The following is a 21293-nucleotide window of genomic DNA, read 5'->3' on the forward strand; positions in this document are numbered from 1 at the left end:
AGCCTCTATGGACATTAAAAGCAATATGGTGAATGAAGGCTATGCTTAATAACTCCCAGGTACATGCTCCAAAAAATCCCATATTTGAAATGTATATTTAGAGGCAAGGCCTGAAGGTATCTCTCTGACAAAATTCAGTTATAAATACAGCGCCACCTCGTCCTTGAGGCATAAAAAAAAATGCCTCACTTACGGTATTTTTGCAAAAATTGTAAACTCATTGTAAGTGTGATAACTAAGTCATTTATGAATATTCTTTTACTTTCCACCACTCAATATGTTCACTGGTATCAGACCGATCCAAACATATGTATTTTTTATTTAGTTTTATTTATTTATTTTATCGCCTCTATGGACAATAAAAGCAACATTGTGCAATGAGGACGAGCGATGATGTGTGTATATATACTTTTACGAAAAATACCAATCAGAGCAACTCATTGCCTAAAAATAAAAAAAAGACGCTGATTTTTGCAGATCTTAACAATCACCAAAACCCATTGAGCTTGACACACTCATCACACCTGGCAAAAAAAAAAAAAAAGTCCACATGTTTATCATGCCATTTTCAAAGAAATTCTGCTTCCAATGTGCCAGTACCCCAATGTGCAAGTTCCCCAACGTGCAAGTACCCCAACGTGGCCCGGGCTGCGAGGGCCCTTTATAGCTGCTCGCAGCTCTAGTTAGGGCCCGAGCAGCGACCGCTGCGAGGTCCCTATTGTTTTTCGTTCGAATTATTATTATTATTATTATTATTATTCTTCTTCTTCTTCTTCTTCTTCTCCGTAAACGATCGCGATTTTGGGTACCTAAACATTTACGAAAACTCACCAAACTTTGCACACTCCTCAGGCCCGGCGAAAAATTTGATATTATGAAGTCGTCATAACAACGTGACTCTATAGCGCCCCCTAGCATAGAAAAATATAAACCAAGCCCGGCATGTTTGAGCTAGAGCAACGAAAATTGGCAGGCACGTGTAGCACCCCGAGACGCACAAAAAAGTCTATTGGGACCATGTAGCTAAAATGTACAGGAAGTGAGCTATGAATTTTTTAATGTCCAATTTTGGCCTATTTTGGCACATTCACTGTGGTCATGCTTTTTCCCCCTTTGCAAACATTTTTCATCCAATTGACTTCAAACTTGGCATTTATCATCTCAAGACCTGAGAGAAGAGCTGGGCAAAACATCTTGCCTTTTCGAAATACTATATGACGGGGGCGGAGCATCAAATATTGCCTTTAAAATTTCATTTGTCCAGAAAGAGCAAATGCTTAATAACTCCCATGTTCAAGCTCCAAAAAATCTCAAACTTATCAGGCAACGTAATAGTCACGGCCTGAAAACATCTATATGATAAAATTCAGTTATACATATAGCGCCACCTAGTGGTTACAATAAATGTCATACTTTACGTTTTTAGCTACTGTGCTGAGCTAGTTGAAGGGATCCATTTGAAAATTGGTCAGAAAAGCCTTAAGATGTTGATCATGCCCCACACCGAATATTGTAACTTTTCGCCAAAGGGAGTGGCCGCTACGGTGACGCAAAGTCTGAAGATTTTTCGTGAAAATAAAAGCTGCATTAACTTGACCGAGATGATCCTATCTTCTCAAAATTTCACACATTTGATGAGAGTCCAGCCCTAAAGACATCTACTGACTTATATTTCATCTAACTGATAGCGCCACCTAGTGGCAATTTTTTTTATTACGAATTTTCTTCTACGTTTTTCTCCAAACACGTTAACTGGACCTACCTCATATTTGCTCAGATGAGGGTTTCGGCCTTCATGATGTCACAACACGAAGTTTGTGAGTTTTCGCGAATTGCTGTGGGTGTGGCTAAGCGCTGTTCGCCAAGAAAACAACGCCAGTTTTGAGGGTCTAAACATGCACAGAAACTCATGAAACTTGGCACACACATCTGGCCTGGTAAAATGAGCAACATTTTATTGTTGATTGTGCTATTTTTACAAAAATGACTCAATAGCGCCCCCTAGAAGTTTTTAACGAAGCAGCCCCGGTTGTACGTTTAAGCAAGAACGACGAATATTTTTAGGTGTATGAGGGAGCCCAAGACCTACAAAAAAGTCTCTTGGACCCATATGCTAAAATGAACAGGAAGTGAGCTACGAATTTTTGAATGTCCCATTTTTGACAATTTTTGCACATTCACAGGGGGCAGACTTTTGCCCACTTCTCCTACACGTTTCATCTGACTGAGTTAAGACTTGACCTGGACCATGTCAAGACCTGAGCCAACGACAGGGGGAAAAATCTTGACCTTTCGAAATACTATATGATGAAGGCGGGGCATCAAAATTTGTGTTTCGCACTGAAAAAGGATATGCTTAATAACTCCCCGGTACATGCTCCAAAAAATCCCAAACTTGACATGTATGTTTATCGTCAAGGCCTGAAGCTATCTCTATGACAACATTCAGTTATATATGCAGCGCCACCTAGCCCTTGAGGCATAAAAAAAAAATACCCCACATACGGTATTTTGTACAAAAAATGTAAACTCATTCTAAGTGTGATAACTAAGACATTTATGAATATTCTTTTAGTTTCCACCACTCAAAATGTTCACTGGCATCAGACTTATCCAAACATATATATATTTTTATTTATTTTTGATAGCCTCTGTGGACATTAAAAGCAATATCGTGAATGAAGGATATGCTTAATTACTCCACGGTACATGCTCCAAAAAAAATCCCACACTTGACATGTATGCTTATAATCAAGGCCTGAAGGTATCTCGATGACAACATTCAGTTATAAATACAGCGCCACCTAGCCGTTGAGGCTTATATAAAAAAAAATAAAAAAAAATACCCCACATACGGTATTTTGTACAAAAAATGTACACTCATTCTAAGTGTGATAACTAAGCCATTTATGAATATTCTTTTAGTTTCCACCACTCAAATTGTTCACTGGCTTCACACCGATCCAAACGTATGTACGTTTCCATTTTGTTTTATTCATTTTTGATTGCCCCTTTGGACAATAAAAGTAAACATTGTGCAATGAGTACAACGAGCGATGATGTGTATATACACTTTTACAAAAAAATACCAATCAGGGCAACTCATTGCCTAAAAATAAATAAGGACGCTGATTTTTGCAGGTCTTAACAATCACCAATATCCGTTGAGCTTGACACTGGCAAAAAAAATATTCTACATGTAAACGTTTATTATGCCATTTTCAAAGAAATTTTGCTTCCAATATGCCAGTACCCCAACGTGCCAGTACCCCAACGTGCAAGTACCCCAACGTGCAAGGACCCCAACGTGGCCCGGGCTGCGAGGGCCCTTTATAGCTGCTCGCAGCTCTAGTTATTATTATTATTCTTCTTCTTCTTCTTCTTCTTCTCCGTAAACGATCACGATTTTGGGTACCTAAACATTTACGAAAACTCACCAAACTTTGCACACTCCTCAGGCCCGGCGAAAAATTTGATATTATGAAGTCGTCATAACAACGCGACTCTATAGCGCCCCCTAGCATAGAAAAATAAAAACCAAGCTCGGCACGTTTGAGCTAGAGCAACGAAAATTGGCAGGCACGTGTAGCACCCCGAGACGCACAAAAAAGTCTATTGGGACCATGTAGCTAAAATGTACAGGAAGTGAGCTATGAATTTTTTAATGTCCAATTTTGGCCTATTTTGGCACATTCACTGTGGTCATGCTTTTTCCCCCTTTGCAAACATTTTTCATCCAATTGACTTCAAACTTGGCATTTATCATCTCAAGACCTGAGAGAACAACTGGGGAAAAAATCTTGCCTTTTCGAAATACTATATGACGGGGGCGGGGCATCAAATATTGCCTTTAAAATTTCATTTGTCCAGAAAGAGCAAATGCTGAATAACTCCCATGTACAAGCTCCAAAAAATCTCAAACTTCTCAGGCAACGTAATAGTCACGGCCTGAAAACATCTATATGACAAAATTCAGTTATACATATAGCGCCACCTAGTGGTTACAATAAATGTCATACTTTACGTTTTTAGCTACTGTGCTGAGCTCGTTGAAGGGATCCAGTTGAAAATTGGTCAGAAAAGCCTTAAGATGTTGGTGATGCCCCACACCGAATATTGTAACTTTTCGCCAAAGGGCGTGGCCGCTACGGTGACGCAAAGTCTGAAGATTTTTCGTGACAATAAAAGCTGCATTAACTTGACCGAGATGATCCTATCTTCTCAAAATTTCACACATTTGATGAGAGTCCAGCTCTAAAGACATCTACTAACTTACATTTCATCTAACTGATAGCGCCACCTAGTGGCAATTTTTTTTCTTACGAATTTTCTTGTACATTTTTCTCCAAACACGTTAACTGGACCAACCTCATATTTGCTCAGATGGGGGTTTCGGCCTTCATGATGTCACAACACGAAGTTTGTGAGTTTTCGCGAATCGCTGTGGGCGTGGCTAAGCACTGTTCGCCAAGAAAACAACGCTAGGTTTGATGGTCTAAACATGCACAGAAACTCATGAAACTTGGCACACACATCTAGCCTGGCAAAATGAGCAATATTTTATCATGTATTGTCCTATTTTTACAAAAATGACTCAATAGCGCCCCCTAGAAATTTTTAACGAAGCAGCCCCGATTGTACGTTTAAGCAAGATCTACGAAAATTTTTAGGTGTATGAGGGAGTCCAAGACCTACAAAAAAGTCTCTTGGACCCATGTGCTAAAATGAACAGGAAGTGAGCTATGAATTTTTGAATGTCCCATTTTTGACGATTTTTGCACATTTTCAGGGGGCATACTTTTGCCCACTTCTCCTACACATTTCATCCGACTGACTTTAGACTTGACCTGGACCATGTCAAGACCTGAGCCAACTACAGGCAGAAAAATCTTGACTTTTGGAAATACTATATGATGAGGGCGGGGCATCAAATTTTGTGTTTCGCACTGAAAAAGGATATGCTTAATAACTCCCCGGTACATGCTCCAAAAAATCCCAAACTTGACATGTATGTTTATAGTCAAAGCCTGAAGGTATCTCTATGACAAAATTCAGTTATATATGCAGCGCCACCTAGCCCTTCAGGCGTGAAAAAAAAATACCCCACATACGGTATTTTGTACAAAAAATGTCAACTCATTCTAAGTGTGATAACTCCCATGTTCAAGCTCCAAAAAATCTCAAACTTCTCAGGCAACGTAATAGTCACGGCCTGAAAGCATCTATATGATAAAATTCAGTTATACATATAGCGCCACCTAGTGGTAACAATAAATGTCATACTTTACGTTTTTAGCTACTGTGCCGAGCTCGTTGAAGGGATCCAGTTGAAAATTGGTCAGAAAAGCCTTAAGATGTTGATCATGCCCCACACCGAATATTGTAACTTTTCGCCAAAGGGCGTGGCCGCTACGGTGACGCAAAGTCCGAAAATTTTTCGTGACAATAAAAGCTGCATGAACTTGACCGAGATGATCCTATCTTCTCAAAATTTCACACATTTGATGAGAGTCCAGCCGTTAAGACATCTACGAACTTATATTTCATCTTACTGATAGCGCCACCTAGTGGCAATTTTTTTTCTTACGAATTTTCTTGTACATTTTTCTCCAAACACGTTAACTGGACCAACCTCATATTTGCTCAGATGAGGGTTTCGGCCTTCATGATGTCACAACACGAAGTTTGTGAGTTTTCGCGAATCGCTGTGGGCGTGGCTAAGCACTGTTCGCCAAGAAAACAACGCCAGTTTTGAGGGTCTAAACATGCGCAGAAACTCATGAAACTTGGCACACACATCTGGCCTGGTAAAATGAACAATATTTTATTGTTGATTGTACTATTTTTACAAAAATGACTCAATAGCGCCCCCTAGAAATTTTTAACGAAGCAGCCCCGATTCTACGTTTAAGCAAGATCTACGAAAATTTTTACGTGTATGACGGAGCCAAAGACCTACAAAAAAGTCTCTTGGACCCATATGCTAAAATGAACAGGAAGTGAGGTACGGATTTTTGAATGTCCCATTTTTGACGATTTTTGCACATTTTCAGGGGGCATACTTTTGCCCACTTCTCCTACATGTTTTATCCGACTGACTTATGACTTGACCTGGACCATGCCAAGACCTGAGCCAACAACAGACGGAAAAATCTTGACTTTTGGAAATACTATATGATGAGCGCGGGGCATCAAAATTTGTGTTTCGCACTGAAAAAGGATATGCTTAATAACTCCCCGATACATGCTCCAAAAAATCCCAAACTTGACATGTATGTTTATCGTCAAGGCCTGAAGGTATCTCTATGACAACATTCAGTTATATATGCAGCGCCACCTCGCCCTTGAGGCATGAAAAAAAAATACCCCACATACGGTATTTTGTACAAAAAATGTAAACTCATTCTAAGTGTGATAACTAAGTCATTTATGAATATTCTTTTACTTTCCACCACTCAAAATGTTCACTGGCATTAGACTTATCCAAACATGTACTTTTTTATTTATTTTTGATAGCCTCTAATGGACATTAAAAGCAATATCGTGAATGAAGGATATGCTTAATAACTCCACGGTACATGCTCCAAAAAAATCCCACACTTGACATGTATGTTTAGAGTCAAGGCTTGAAGGTATCCCTATGACAACATTCCATTATATATACAGCGCCACCTAGCCCTAGAGGCATAAAAAAAAATACACCAACTTAACGGTATTTTTACAAAAAAAAAAAAAATCCACATGTCAAGGTTTATCATGCCATTTTCAAAGAAATTCTGCTTCCAATGTGCCTTACCTAAACTTGCCAGTACCCCAACGTGCCAGTACCCCAACGTGCAAGTACCCCAACGTGCAAGTACCCCAACGTGCAAGTACCCCAACGTGGCCCGGGCTGCGAGGGCCCTTTATAGCTGCTCGCAGCTCTAGTTATTATTATTCTTCTTCTTCTTTATTCTCCGCAAACGATCGCGATTTTGGGTACCTAAACATTCACGAAAACTCACCGAACTTTGCACTTTCCTCAGGCCCGGCGAAAAATTTGATATTATTAAGTCGTCATAACAATGCGACTCGATAGCGCCCCCTAGCGTAGAAAAATAAAAACCAAGCCCGGCACGTTTGAGCTAGAGCAACAAAAATTGGCAGGCACGTGTAGCACCCCGAGACGCACAAAAAAGTCTATTGGGACCATGTAGCTAAAATGTGCAGGAAGTGAGCTATGAATTTTTTTATGTCCAATTTTGGCCTATTTTGGCACATTCACTGTGGTCATGCTTTTTCCCCCTTTGCAAACATTTTTCATCCAATTGACTTCAAACTTGGCATTTATCATCTCAAGACCTGAGAGAAAAACTGGGCAAAACATCTTGCCTTTTTGAAATACTATATGACGGGGGCGGGGCATCAAATATTGCCTTTAAAATTTCATTTGTCCAGAAAGAGCAAATGCTTAATAACTCCCATGTTCAAGCTCCAAAAAATCTCAAACTTCTCAGGCAACGTAATAGTCACGGCCTGAAAACATCTATATGATAAAATTCAGTTATACATATAGCGCCACCTAGTGGTTACAATAAATGTCATACTTTACGTTTTTAGCTACTGTGCTGAGCTTGTTGAAGGGATCCATTTGAAAATTGGTCAGAAAAGGCTTAAGATGTTGATCATGCCCCACACCGAATATTGTAACTTTTCGCCAAAGGGCGTGGCTGCTACGGTGACGCAAAGTCTGAAGATTTTTCGTGAAAATAAAAGCTGCATTAACTTGACCGAGATGATCCTATCTTCTCAAAATTTCACACATTTGTTGAGAGTCCAGCCCTAAAGACATCTACTGACTTATATTTCATCTAACTGATAGCGCCACCTAGTGGCAATTTTTTTTATTACGAATTTTCTTCTACGTTTTTCTCCAAACACGTTAACTGGACCTACCTCATATTTGCTCAGATGAGGGTTTCGGCCTTCATGATGTCACAACACGAAGTTTGTGAGTTTTCGCGAATTGCTGTGGGTGTGGCTAAGCGCTGTTCGCCAAGAAAACAACGCCAGTTTTGAGGGTCTAAACATGCACAGAAACTCATGAAACTTGGCACACACATCTGGCCTGGTAAAATGAGCAATATTTTATTGTTGATTGTGCTATTTTTACAAAAATGACTCAATAGCGCCCCCTAGAAGTTTTTAACGAAGCAGCCCCGGTTGTACGTTTAAGCAAGAACGCCGAATATTTTTAGGTGTATGAGGGAGCCCAAGACCTACAAAAAAGTCTCTTGGACCCATATGCTAAAATGAACAGGAAGTGAGCTACGAATTTTTGAATGTCCCATTTTTGACAATTTTTGCACATTCACAGGGCGCAGACTTTTGCCCACTTCTCCTACACGTTTCATCTGACTGAGTTAAGACTTGACCTGGACCATGTCAAGACCTGAGCCAACGACAGGGGGAAAAATCTTGACCTTTCGAAATACTATATGATGAAGGCGGGGCATCAAAATTTGTGTTTCGCACTGAAAAAGGATATGCTTAATAACTCCCCGGTACATGCTCCAAAAAATCCCAAACTTGACATGTATGTTTATCGTCAAGGCCTGAAGCTATATCTATGACAACATTCAGTTATATATGCAGCGCCACCTAGCCCTTGAGGCATAAAAAAAAAATACCCCACATACGGTATTTTGTACAAAAAATGTAAACTCATTCTAAGTGTGATAACTAAGTCATTTATGAATATTCTTTTAGTTTCCACCACTCAAAATGTTCACTGGCATCAGACTTATCCAAACATATATATATTTTTATTTATTTTTGATAGCCTCTGTGGACATTAAAAGCAATATCGTGAATGAAGGATATGCTTAATAACTCCATGCTCCAAAAAAAATCCCACACTTGACATGTATGCTTATAATCAAGGCCTGAAGGTATCTCGATGACAACATTCAGTTATAAATACAGCGCCACCTAGCCCTTGAGGCTTATATAAAAATAAAAAAAATACACATACGGTATTTTGTACAAAAAATGTAAACTCATTCTAAGTGTGATGACTAAGTCATTTATGAATATTCTTTTAGTTTCCACCACTCAAATTGTTCACTGGCTTCACACCGATCCAAACGTATGTACGTTTCCATTTTGTTTTATTCATTTTTGATTGCCCCTTTGGACAATAAAAGTAACATTGTGCAATGAGTACAACGAGCGATGATGTATATATACACTTTTACAAAAAATACCAATCAGGGCAACTCATTGCCTAAAAATAAAAAAGGACGCAGATTTTTGCAGGTCTTAACAATCCCCAAAACCCGTTGAGCTTGATACACACTGGCAAAAAAAATATTCTACATGTAAACGTTTATTATGCCATTTTCAAAGAAATTTTGCTTCCAATATGCCAGTACCCCAACGTGCCAGTACCCTAACGTGCAAGTACCCCAACGTGCAAGGACTCCAACGTGGCCCGGGCTGCGAGGGCCCTTTATAGCTGCTCGCAGCTCTAGTTATTATTATTCTTCTTCTTCTTTATTCTCCGCAAACGATCGCGATTTTGGGTACCTAAACATTCACGAAAACTCACCGAACTTTGCACACTCCTCAGGCCCGGCGAAAAATTTGATATTATTAAGTCGTCATAACAATGCGACTCGATAGCGCCCCCTAGCGTAGAAAAATAAAAACCAAGCCCGGCACGTTTGAGCTAGAGCAACAAAAATTGGCAGGCACGTGTAGCACCCCGAGACGCACAAAAAAGTCTATTGGGACCATGTAGCTAAAATGTACAGGAAGTGAGCTATGAATTTTTTAATGTCCAATTTTGGCCTATTTTGGCACATTCACTGTGGTCATGCTTTTTCCCCCTTTGCAAACATTTTCATCCAATTGACTTCAAACTTGGCATTTATCATCTCAAGACCTGAGAGAACAACTGGGCAAAACATCTTGCCTTTTTGAAATACTATATGACGGGGCGGTGCATCAAATATTGCCTTTAAAATTTCATTTGTCCAGAAAGAGCAAATGCTTAATAACTCCCATGTTCAAGCTCCAAAAAATCTCAAACTTCTCAGGCAACGTAATAGTCACGGCCTGAAAACATCTATATGATAAAATTCAGTTATACATATAGCGCCACCTAGTGGTTACAATAAATGTCATACTTTACGTTTTTAGCTACTGTGCTGAGCTTGTTGAAGGGATCCAGTTGAAAATTGGTCAGAAAAGCCTTAAGATGTTGATCATGCCCCACACCGAATATTGTAACTTTTCACCAAAAGGCGTGGCCGCTACGGTGACGCAAAGTCTGAAGATTTTTCGTGACAATAAAAGCTGCATTAACTTGACCGAGATGATCCTATCTTCTCAAAATTTCACACATTTGATGAGAGTCCAGCTCTAAAGACATCTACTAACTTACATTTCATCTAACTGATAGCGCCACCTAGTGGCAATTTTTTTTCTTATGAATTTTCTTCTACGTTTTTCTCCAAACACATTAACTGGACCTACCTCATATTTGCTCAGATGAGGGTTTCGGCCTTCATGATGTCACAACACGAAGTTTGTGAGTTTTCGCGATTTGCTGTGGGCGTGGCTAAGCGCTGTTCGCCAAGAAAACAACGCCAGTTTTGAGGGTCTAAACATGCACAGAAACTCCTGAAACTTGGCACACACATCTGGCCTGGTAAAATGAGCAATATTTTATTGTTGATTGTGCTATTTTTACAAAAATGACTCAATAGCGCCCCCTCGAAATTTTTAACGAAGCAGCCCGGTTGTACGTTTAAGCAAGAACGACGAATATTTTTAGGTGTATGAGGGAGCCCAAGACCTACAAAAAAGTCTCTTGTACCCATATGCTAAAATGAACAGGAAGTGAGCTACGAATTTTTGAATGTCCCATTTTTGACGATTTTTGCACATTCACAGGGGGCAGACTTTTGCCCACCTCTCCTACACGTTTCATCCGACTGAGTTAAGACTTGGCCTGGACCATGTCAAGACCTGAGCCAACGACAGGGGGAAAAATTTTGACTTTTCGAAATACTATATGATGAGGGCGGGGCATCAAAATTTGTGTTTCGCAATGAAAAAGGATATGCTTGATAACTCCCCGGTACATGCTCCAAAAAATCCCAAACTTGACATGTATGTTTATCGTCAAGGCCTGAAGTTATCTCTATGACAACATTCAGTTATATATGCAGCGCCACCTAGCCCTTGAGGCATGAAAAAAAAATACCCCACATACGGTATTTTGTACAAAAAATGTAAACTCATTCTAAGTGTGATAACGAAGTCATTTATGAATATTCTTTTAGTTTCCACCACTCAAAATGTTCACTGGCATCAGACTTATCCAAACATATATATATTTTTATTTATTTTTGATAGCCTCTATGGACATTAAAAGCAATATCGTGAATGAAGGATATGCTTAATAACTCCACGGTACATGCTCCAAAAAAAATCCCACACTTGACATGTATGCTTATAATCAAGGCCTGAAGGTATCTCTATGACAACATTCAGTTATAAATACAGCGCCACCTAGCCCTTGAGGCTTATATATAAAAAAAAAAATAAATACCCCACATACGGTATTTTGTACAAAAAATGTACACTCATTCTAAGTGTGATAACTAAGTCATTTATGAATATTCTTTTAGTTTCCACCACTCAAATTGTTCACTGGCTTCACACCGATCCAAACGTATGTACGTTTCCATTTTGTTTTATTCATTTTTGATTGCCCCTTTGGACAATAAAAGTAAACATTGTGCAATGAGTACAACGAGCGATGATGTGTATATACACTTTTACAAAAAAATACCAATCAGGGCAACTCATTGCCTAAAAATAAATAAGGACGCTGATTTTTGCAGGTCTTAACAATCACCAAAATCCGTTGAGCTTGACAGACACTGGCAAAAAAAATATTCTACATGTAAACGTTTATTATGCCATTTTCAAAGAAATTTTGCTTCCAATATGCCAGTACCCCAACGTGCCAGTACCCCAACGTGCAAGTACCCCAACGTGCAAGGACCCCAACGTGGCCCGGGCTGCGAGGGCCCTTTATAGCTGCTTGCAGCTCTAGTTATTATTGTTATTATTATTATTATTATTATTATTATTATTATCCAATTTAGGTTGAAAATTTGATCGACCCACTATTTGGGTCAGTTTGATTCAACTTTGGTTTGTAGCCTATTTTACAAAAGAACAATTTTTGGGGGGTTATTATGTACAGAAAATAAAACAATGGTTTTGTAACCAAAAAAAAAAAAAGACCCCAGAAATTTTTATCTAATTGACCAAAATTGGGCTATTTTGACTCAGCAGCTTGAAGAGAATCCTCAAACACAACAACACAGACATAAGAGTAACCCTTAAAACTAAAAATTGGATCAAGCCATTAAGTTGGGTCAATCTGACCCAGTGTGGGGTTGTTTTGTATAAAACAACTCAGAAGGATGGGTCAAATTGAGCCAAGTTACTGGGTTGCTTCATTTTTTTTAATCCAAATTGGGTCATTTTTGACACAGCAGTTTTAAGAGTGCACTCATATATCGACAGTTGACAGTCCAATGTTCCCTGTAAGCTGCACGCGTGCGCAATTGCGCAGTGCTCTCACCACCTCAGCGCACAGCAAATGTCTTGCAGCGCAGTAAAAAAAAATAAAATATATATATATATATATATATATATATATATATATATATATATATATATTCCTAACCTGCAGCTGTATTTACTGTTTGTATTTTTCATATTATCTACCTATAAACAAATTAAAACTTTATATAGTATGTGTGGTTAATGGAGTGGGAAAGTAAAATGTGACAAAAAAAAAAGTTTAAATGCAAGGGGAACTGCCATGTCGTGTTGTGGGCTCTGTCCAAAATGAACCGGCATCACGTCACTACGGTGACGCCAGCCGGCGCGCGTACCACGCACACAACATTTCCACTTCACTTACAGTTTTAATAGCAGTTTGGGTACGCACACAGTTGTTCTACTGCAGTTTCAAGCATGCATACATGATACAAACACACACACAGCACTGACAAGACAGCGACACGCAACCGCGCCATTCAGGAAGTCCATATATGGGCGTAGTTTACGAGCTTCTTCAATAGGTGCGTTTCCATTACCCTCAGTTTTGCGCAAAAGGCATGTTTCGCAAAAAGTAAGCTGGTAATGGAAACACCGGATTTCCAAAAAACTCAAATATCGCAAAAAAGTTTTTGAGACGTATCGAAAAAGAAGTATTTCGCAAAAGGGTAATGGAAACACTTTTTGCGCATTAGTAGTCATGTGACACCCGCCCGGTCACGGAGGAAAGGACTGTAACACGTTGTTTATGTGCATTTTTATTAAACTTGCAATTACTATTTGTTTTGAGAATTATTAATTTCGGTTTTGTATTTTAGTTTTACATGCTGAAGTGATTTGTATCAGCTACTGCACGTCATGAGCGCAAAAGAGAGAGAGGTGTAATCGAGCGAGCCACCTTCGAAAAGTTGAAGGAGAGGAGAGCTTGAAATCCTGTCCTGCCATGTCTGGTTAATTTAGCAGAAAACATCAGAAACTTTTAACAATTTGTAACCGCCTTTTACCCAGCTTCTGCATGGGAACAACAACATTTTAGGATTAGAGGAAGTAGGAAGTACGGTGCCACTCGCTTTCGTGTCAGAACTGCTTGCCGACTGCCGAGGGACATACACAACAACACCAACACTAAATGCCCGAAACCGCCCGGTGAGGGGTGAGTGTTTTTTTTTGTTTTTTTTTTTCGTTTTTTTTTTTCGTTTTTTTTTTTTTTTAATTATTATTATTAAAGTAATATAATTACACCGGGCGTCCGTCTACCGTAAACATCATGAGCACCTCCTACAGAACACCTCCTACTGAGGTCTCGCGAGACGGGACATTCCGAGAATTGCGCCTCAGAAGCGAAACTCTCTTCAATGGAAACACCGACAATTCGAAATTGTACTTTATCGAAATAGTACAATATCGCTTTTATTTTTGCGAAAAAGGGCAATGCAAACGCACCTAATGAGGCTCTTCACGCATTTCAGAAATGTTCTCGTTTTAAGAAATTACGTTTTCCATTATTTTTGAGTGGACGATGTGGGCCCATGTTTATAAAAAATGTTTTGAGACATAATTATGCTTAAAATAACCTGTGATTAAAAACAAGTAACAAACTAGGGCTGAATCTAATCGTCTGACACATGATGTACAAGTGGTTTGAATTTTTTTGTAACATAGATACATCATGTGATTTATGATCTCAGGTTTTGGACAGGTGTAATACTGGTTTGGCTGCCATGTGCATGTCTGATGTTGTCAAGAGTTTACTGCATGTAAATGGACTTAGTTGGGTTTACATTTCACAGCCAATTTTGTCCTGATGGCCTTTGCATTCATTTCATTGTTCATGGTTCTGACAACATGATGCAGACAAGTCTTTGAATAGGCCTCACAGATATAGCTTATAAGAGAAAATTATATATGCATTAATTTCATAACAATGAAATGTGCATGGAGCGCTTCTTGCAGTCTTATTTGTCCAACCATACGCCACACATGGCGGCATTTCACTGTGGAGACAGTAAATTAACATGAAAACGCTGCGGGAAAACGAATATTTTCAAGTTTGGTCGGCTTAGTGGGTTGGAACGTAAGATGGCTGCCGGTGGCTTCACTTCTCGCTACGGTGATATAAGTGGCATTCTTGAGTCTGTATATAATAAGTCCGTGGATGTCGCTCATCGTAATCTATGGAATGCTCAAGAAGTTTGCATGAATGCACAGTCACACGGAAAATTAGAGGGAACATTGGTCGACACTATATGCATTCAGTTGGTCATGCATTTCACTACATTGATGTTGTTGTCAAATTAAAAAAAGACCTCTTAGTGTTGGGAAGGTAGCGAGTGCATGATGTCCCATCCCAGGCACAATAAGGGTCTCGGGCCAGGCAGCACTCAGCACACGCTTTCCCGTACACGCTGCATCGGTGGAGGGGCACCTGGACGATGCCCGTGTTGGAGCCCACGTACAGTTGTTGCTGTGGTGACAAAGCACAGACACACATTAGAGACGATAAGTTTTAGGGGTTCTTGCTTGAGGCCTAATTGGACTGACCCGTTTTGAGGAGATCTGCATGTTGATGATAGACGATGCATCCTAAGGAAAAAATTTAAAAAAAAATTGCTTACGAAATGTCGAACAATTACCAATAATGGATAGTTTATCTGTCAGTTTTTTTTTTTACTTACTTTGAAGACCTCCAGCTCTTCCAGTAGAAGTTCTTCCATGTTGTTCCAACTCTCCTTGGGCACATTGATGACCTTCAGTACTGTCCCTTTGTCTAAACAAGACACATAAATTATTATTATTATTATTATTATTATTATTATTATTATTAATAATAATTAATTAATTAATTATTATTAATTTAAGCAGATTTACTCAAGTTTTTTTGTTTTGTGTGTGTGTGTGTGTGTGTGTGTGTGTGGGGGGGGGGGGGGTCAAAGGACAAATCGACAAATCTTTGCTCATGATTTAAATCCAAATCTGTAATCTGGATTGGATCATTTGTGTAACACATAACTCAAATATTGGTGACCGTATGTTGATGTTTATCCTTAATATTATTGTTGAACAAACTGGGCATTTGAGTTGATTTGGATAAACTTGGACGTGCAGCTTTGACAGGAAAGCATAAATTGACTAAGATGCTCTAAGCATGGATACAGAATCGAGATCTGGATCATTTTTGTAGTTATACTCAAAACATTCTGATGTCATTTGAATTAAACTTAGCACGGTTTCAGTATTATGGCCAATTCTATTAATGATCTAAATCAATTATGCTATTCTTAGGATACTTATTACTGTATATCACACAGATACACATAAAGTTTTGAACGATATCTAATAACATTTAACTGAATGTAGAATCCGGATCCAAATCGTGCCTTTGACATGCAAATACTGCAAGCTTAAATGGTTGGAACAGATTTGAATGAAATCTGATGTGCAGCCTCTGCATGATTATTAAACAAATTGATGACATCTTAAACCTAGAGCCATGATTGTATGTAATGCAGACAAAAGTTGAGAAGACATTGGGAAATATTTGCAGTAATCATGATTTTACTAGTGGATTAGCATAGCGCAGGATTTGTAATCCATTCCATACAATTTTGGCTTACGTCACAGGACTGAAATTTCTTTGGAAAACAAGGGCCCACCATAGGCCTACTCAATTTATTTCTTTTTTTATTGAAAATGCATTTTGCATTTTGTATTGCACAGTTTAAGCTGATTGATTTTACCTGTGCCAATAAACATGACATCATACTGTCCATCAGCAGCGTTGACCCTGTCCACAGTGATCTGTGTGAAGCTGTATTCCACATTGGTTCTGACAAAGACCGGCCGTCTGGTCATGGGGTACACCGGGTTGTACATCAGAGGGTGGTGACGGGCAAACTGAATCACATCGTCTGGGAAACCCTTGGTGGACTCAAAGCTGCCAAAGGTCTTGCTGGGACACTGTTGGAAGTAAAAATAAATATATAATATTTATATAATCCATCCATCGATCCATTGGGCACATCCAGAGACAGAAGACCGTTCACCCTCACATTCACACCATCACTGAGTGGGAAATGAACCCATGCTAAAGCCAGGCAACTGTAACACACTACACTATCAGTTGCAAACTATAAATAGTTGATTGTATAACACAGTTGATTCATTATGAGACGAGAGGTAATTACTGTACGTCAAATACAATTTGAATACGGAGGCCATACAATGGAGATCGTTCAAGTGTGGAAGAAACAACAAATCCTGCTGACACTGCATGCCAAGCAACACAAAAGCACTGTAACCACTGTGGAATTAAATCATGTCATATAAAGTAGTGCTGCAAAGTGTTTATGGATTTATATCTCTGGAATAGCTCTTCTACTAGATTTTTTTGCACATACATTTAAATGAATCCGAATGACATTTAACTATTTTAAAGGTCATTTGCAGAGTAACTAGATTGATCAGGTAGCAAAGAAGGTTACATGCTCCATTGATGAGATTTTACTGACGTACCATTCCTGGGCGGGGATAAGGCACTTTTCCCTGGAAGGGGACCCACTGGTAGTTTGGCCCCTCTTTGTGAGCAAACGGCCCCAGGAAGGCCCTCCGGATGTCATTCATGGAGTAAAGACACACAGCTGAGCCTTTAAATACACTGCTGCTGGGGGACAGGGAGAGGTGCGTTAGATGCATCAGCGTGCACGCACACGCACTCACAAATACCATCCATCAATGGAGTGAGTCTGACCTGGAAGTGGAGAAGACTGTGTAAACCAGAGGATTCTTTCTGTCCCTCGTTTGCAACAGGAATACATCGCCTGAGGATAGACGCACGCTTATTCAAAGGTGGTTCCGGGGGGGTCAAGGGTTAAGCGAAAGATACAGGCCCTGTGGCTGTGTCTAGCTAACTTCCACAGACATTTGAGTAAGATCTTTGCCCCAAGACATCCATCTAGCTCTCCTAATCAAATCCATATGGTCTCAAAGTGAGGATTTTTGCGCCATACTGGCACACCTGTCGGTCTGGGAGCAAACAATATGACCTTAACCGCAGCTACCTGAAATACTTTGGGTCACATAGCCTTTCAAAGCAATATTGACCAATCGTCTTTAGGGCAACAGGTGAAAGTAATTAGTAGCAAGCCATCTGCAGTTCCTGTAGCCCGACATGTGGATGTTGAGTCACATAAAGGGACAACACTCACTGTTTGAAAATAATATCTTTAGTAAGTAAAAGACACAAATTGCCAAACAAAACCAGACTACTCAAAAAGTAGCAAGCCATTTCAAATTTGAGCAGATGCCACAGTCACAAACTGGTGTTATCGATAAGAGATTCATTGTTTTTCGAGGTAGATGTAGCCTTAAGGCAGCACAAAGCTTTCAACTTCCACCTCCTTTCTTGGCAAAGTGAAAAAAAAAAAGCAACACGAAAGATCATGTTTTAGCCCAAAGATACGGACCGAGAGATGAGTCTGCAACTGCACAGCTAAGATGGCCGCTGTTTTGAAGCTCTCTTGCTTTATGTTAATGATAACGATACATTTAGCAAGTCCATTAATCAAGGAGTTTTTAGTTGGAATCTTGGATGAAAAGTGCTCATCTCTGCACTGCTTTCTAAGTTCTACAAGAATTTTATTACTACAGAAAAATACATCTGATTATTTGGGGTATCATTTCTACAATGTTTTTGCATGATGTGCAATATGGATAATAGCTGGAAAAAAGTTCCATCTGTATAAAATATAGTAATTCACTTTTCATAGACCGCAATTTGTAACTCAATTCTTTCTGTCTAAATTCCCCAACTGACTTGAAAGATCAGGAGCGATCAAGTTGTGCTACAATAAATTCAGCCAAACTTGCCGTTGGGGACCTTGCTTTGTGTACTGTGGCTCAAAGGACTTCCACAAAAAAAATTCCCACCAAGATTGAAAGCATAAATTGTCCAGATAGGGAATTATGGTACAAGGCAAATTAAAGATTGATAAAGTTGTGTGTCCCAAGTTCAAGTGGCAAAACCTCACAAGCCTCTCTTCTCTTCTAAAAAAAAAAAAAAAAAAAAAAAAAAAAAAACTTCACAGCTGGTTGAAAACGGTGTTCATATTCTCATGTAACTAGGGAACACTGTTTGGAACTGATGCCAAACACCTGGAGGACAACCACCCCACATAAATTATGACACAAAGTCTTGTGTCTAAATGTCGTCTGACTCAAATTTTGAGCACAAAAGCCCTTCTTGTTTCTTGTTATTTATTTATTTATTTATTTATTTTTTCTCTATATCAAGAAAAATCTGTGGCTACACTTGTAGAGATGTAGCCTGGGCCTCTTACGAGATTGCATTAAAGCTAATTAATAATAATAATAATAATAATAATAATAATAATAATAAAGCGATGCATTATTATTGTTATTATTGTTCAAAAAAATATGAATCTCTTACATTGTCAATGCTTTGTGATTAAAGCACACAAATTGTTTGAGTCACACTTACGTAACTCGTCAAAGTAAGTGTCGCTGCCATCGGCTCCTGGTACCGAGCAGATCAGGCGGGTTTTGAGGAATGTCGTCCACTTATTCACCAAACTTCTCTGACCGCCCATGTCATTCTGTTTCAATGAAAACACATTTAAAAGACAGTTACAGGGAAAATATCTCAACAAACGCTTATGACATCATGAATTAATTAGAACACAGAATTATTTTGCTGGGTGCTTTTTTGTTCTGCCACCACAGTAATGCCTGCCAGCGTAATGAAGCCAAGTGCATTGGATGGCAGAGGTTTCCGTGTGACATGTCTTGGACATAGAAAAATCTTTTACCCTGCAGAGTTGTCCAATGCGGGAGTAAGACGACTTTCCCAACCCTTGGGCCTCCACCGCCGTCTCCCGGAAGAAGAAAAACACTTTATCATCATCAGGGTTTTCACTTTCTGGGACCCAAAAGGAACCCACAAATTTGGGCTCTGGTAAATGAGGAACAAAAAACTGTCAGTCAACGTTTGTTAGTTTTCCCACATACAAAGGGTGAAGTTAGAGTGAAAACACACCATTGAGCCACCGCGAGTCATGCTGCTCCGTGCGGATGGAGGGTCGTCTCCCCAGACTTCGAAAGATGGTGAAGTCTCGCCCCATTAAATCTGTGGCTACACCTGCATACAGCTCATCACCTTGGAAACAAAATGTACATTTCTTTGTCACAACAATGGTAGTTTTGGGGGACTATTATTTCCATTTGTTTTAGCTTTATAAGTTTGTACATATTAAAGGAATACTTGACTCATTGAGACATTATCAGGAATAAAAAGTTATTTTGTCCAGAATTAATTTGATAACTTCATTATTTGTCATGTGCAATTAATACCTTTAAAAACTATTTTTCCACTTGCTATCGACTGAAGATGACATAACCTGTGCTGAGGAAGTAGGTAACGTCCAATCACGGCTCAGTTTGCTGACTACATCCAGACAGGTGAGCCATGATTGGTCAACTCGTTAACTATTTCCTCAGCACAGGTGATGTCATCTTCACTCGATAGCAAGTGGAAAAATAGTTTTTAAAGGTAGTAATTGTGAAAGAAAAATAATGAAGTTATCAAATTCATCCTGGACCAAATTATTATTTTTTTACTGCTAAAAATGGAACAATGAGCCAAGTATCCATTTAAGATAAATCATATTGAGGACACATTAAAAAAACAAAACAAAAAAAACTCTAAACTGAGTGCTTATGAAAAAAAGTCATTTACCAATGAGTACGGATGCAGCATTATGGCGAGGATCATATGGACTCTTCCCTTTGCCATCTTCCATGTTGGAAGGGTTGATCTTGAAGAAATGGTCCTGGCAGGGAGGACATAAACAGTATGGAACTACATTGAGTAACTCTAATGAGTTCCATAGATCTTAAAATATCATTCCGGTGTACTGTATTTCCATACTTATTTTATTCTATTTTATATTTTTATTAAAAGTGCATTAGTATTCTTTTTTTAATGCTGTAAAATTATCTTGAGGAATCACAATGTTTTTAATTAGAACACTGAAAGAATATATATATTCTATTGCACATTTTTTTTATGCAATGCAATTTATTAAAACATTTGAATGTATGCATACTATATACACAGTGAACATTATAGTATCAATTTGTCACCATACTGCTTCTTCCTACTCTTGCTGCCTTTTCCATTCACAACTCCATATAGCAGTATTTGCTTTTTACTTAATATCCATGTATACTTGTCACATACTATTTACTGTAATGTTCATTATTGCTATTTATACGTTTGGGGTAAATACTGTACGTAGAAGACTTGGCTAAAATGTCAGAGTGTGTGGAGTTTGCATGTTCTCATGTGAAGACTACAGTTCACCTATGTGATGGGAAAAATCAATGTATTCACCTCCATCCTGTGCCCCACCTCCACAAAGGCACAAGTGGGATGGAAGGCTCCGGTTCCACATGCGTACAGGTGTGTGCGGTTATAGTGGTGGATGATCTTCACGTAGTTCACACAGTCAGACTGAAAGACAGATGGAATTGTCATTAATGCTTGATCTTTAGAGGTCCTGTTGATTTAGCTTTTTATGATTGACTATCAACCTGGATAACAGGTTGAATAGGTGAGGCTAATTTGTTTTTTGTTTACTTGTTTGGTGAAG

At 39.0% G+C, this 21293-nt stretch overlaps 1 protein-coding gene across 7 annotated transcripts in view; it reads right to left on the reverse strand.

Annotated features, from left to right (window-relative positions):
- Positions 1 to 21293, reverse strand: part of sema3b (sema domain, immunoglobulin domain (Ig), short basic domain, secreted, (semaphorin) 3B) — a 365064-nt gene that overhangs the window by 84077 nt on the left and 259694 nt on the right. For all 7 annotated transcript variants that reach the window (XM_077515174.1, XM_077515173.1, XM_077515172.1 and 4 more), the window contains 11 exons: positions 21035 to 21154; positions 20378 to 20471; positions 19679 to 19798; positions 19452 to 19594; positions 19124 to 19238; positions 17375 to 17444; positions 17140 to 17284; positions 16365 to 16584; positions 15303 to 15394; positions 15169 to 15210; positions 14934 to 15091 (listed from right to left, as the gene is read on the reverse strand). In XM_077515174.1, the coding sequence (XP_077371300.1) occupies positions 14934 to 15091; positions 15169 to 15210; positions 15303 to 15394; positions 16365 to 16584; positions 17140 to 17284; positions 17375 to 17444; positions 19124 to 19238; positions 19452 to 19594; positions 19679 to 19798; positions 20378 to 20471; positions 21035 to 21154 (1319 nt within the window). The remainder of the gene's footprint in view (positions 1 to 14933; positions 15092 to 15168; positions 15211 to 15302; positions 15395 to 16364; positions 16585 to 17139; positions 17285 to 17374; positions 17445 to 19123; positions 19239 to 19451; positions 19595 to 19678; positions 19799 to 20377; positions 20472 to 21034; positions 21155 to 21293) is intronic.

This window comes from Festucalex cinctus, chromosome 2 (assembly GCF_051991245.1).
Source record: "Festucalex cinctus isolate MCC-2025b chromosome 2, RoL_Fcin_1.0, whole genome shotgun sequence".
Classification (NCBI taxonomy): Eukaryota; Metazoa; Chordata; class Actinopteri; order Syngnathiformes; family Syngnathidae; genus Festucalex; species Festucalex cinctus.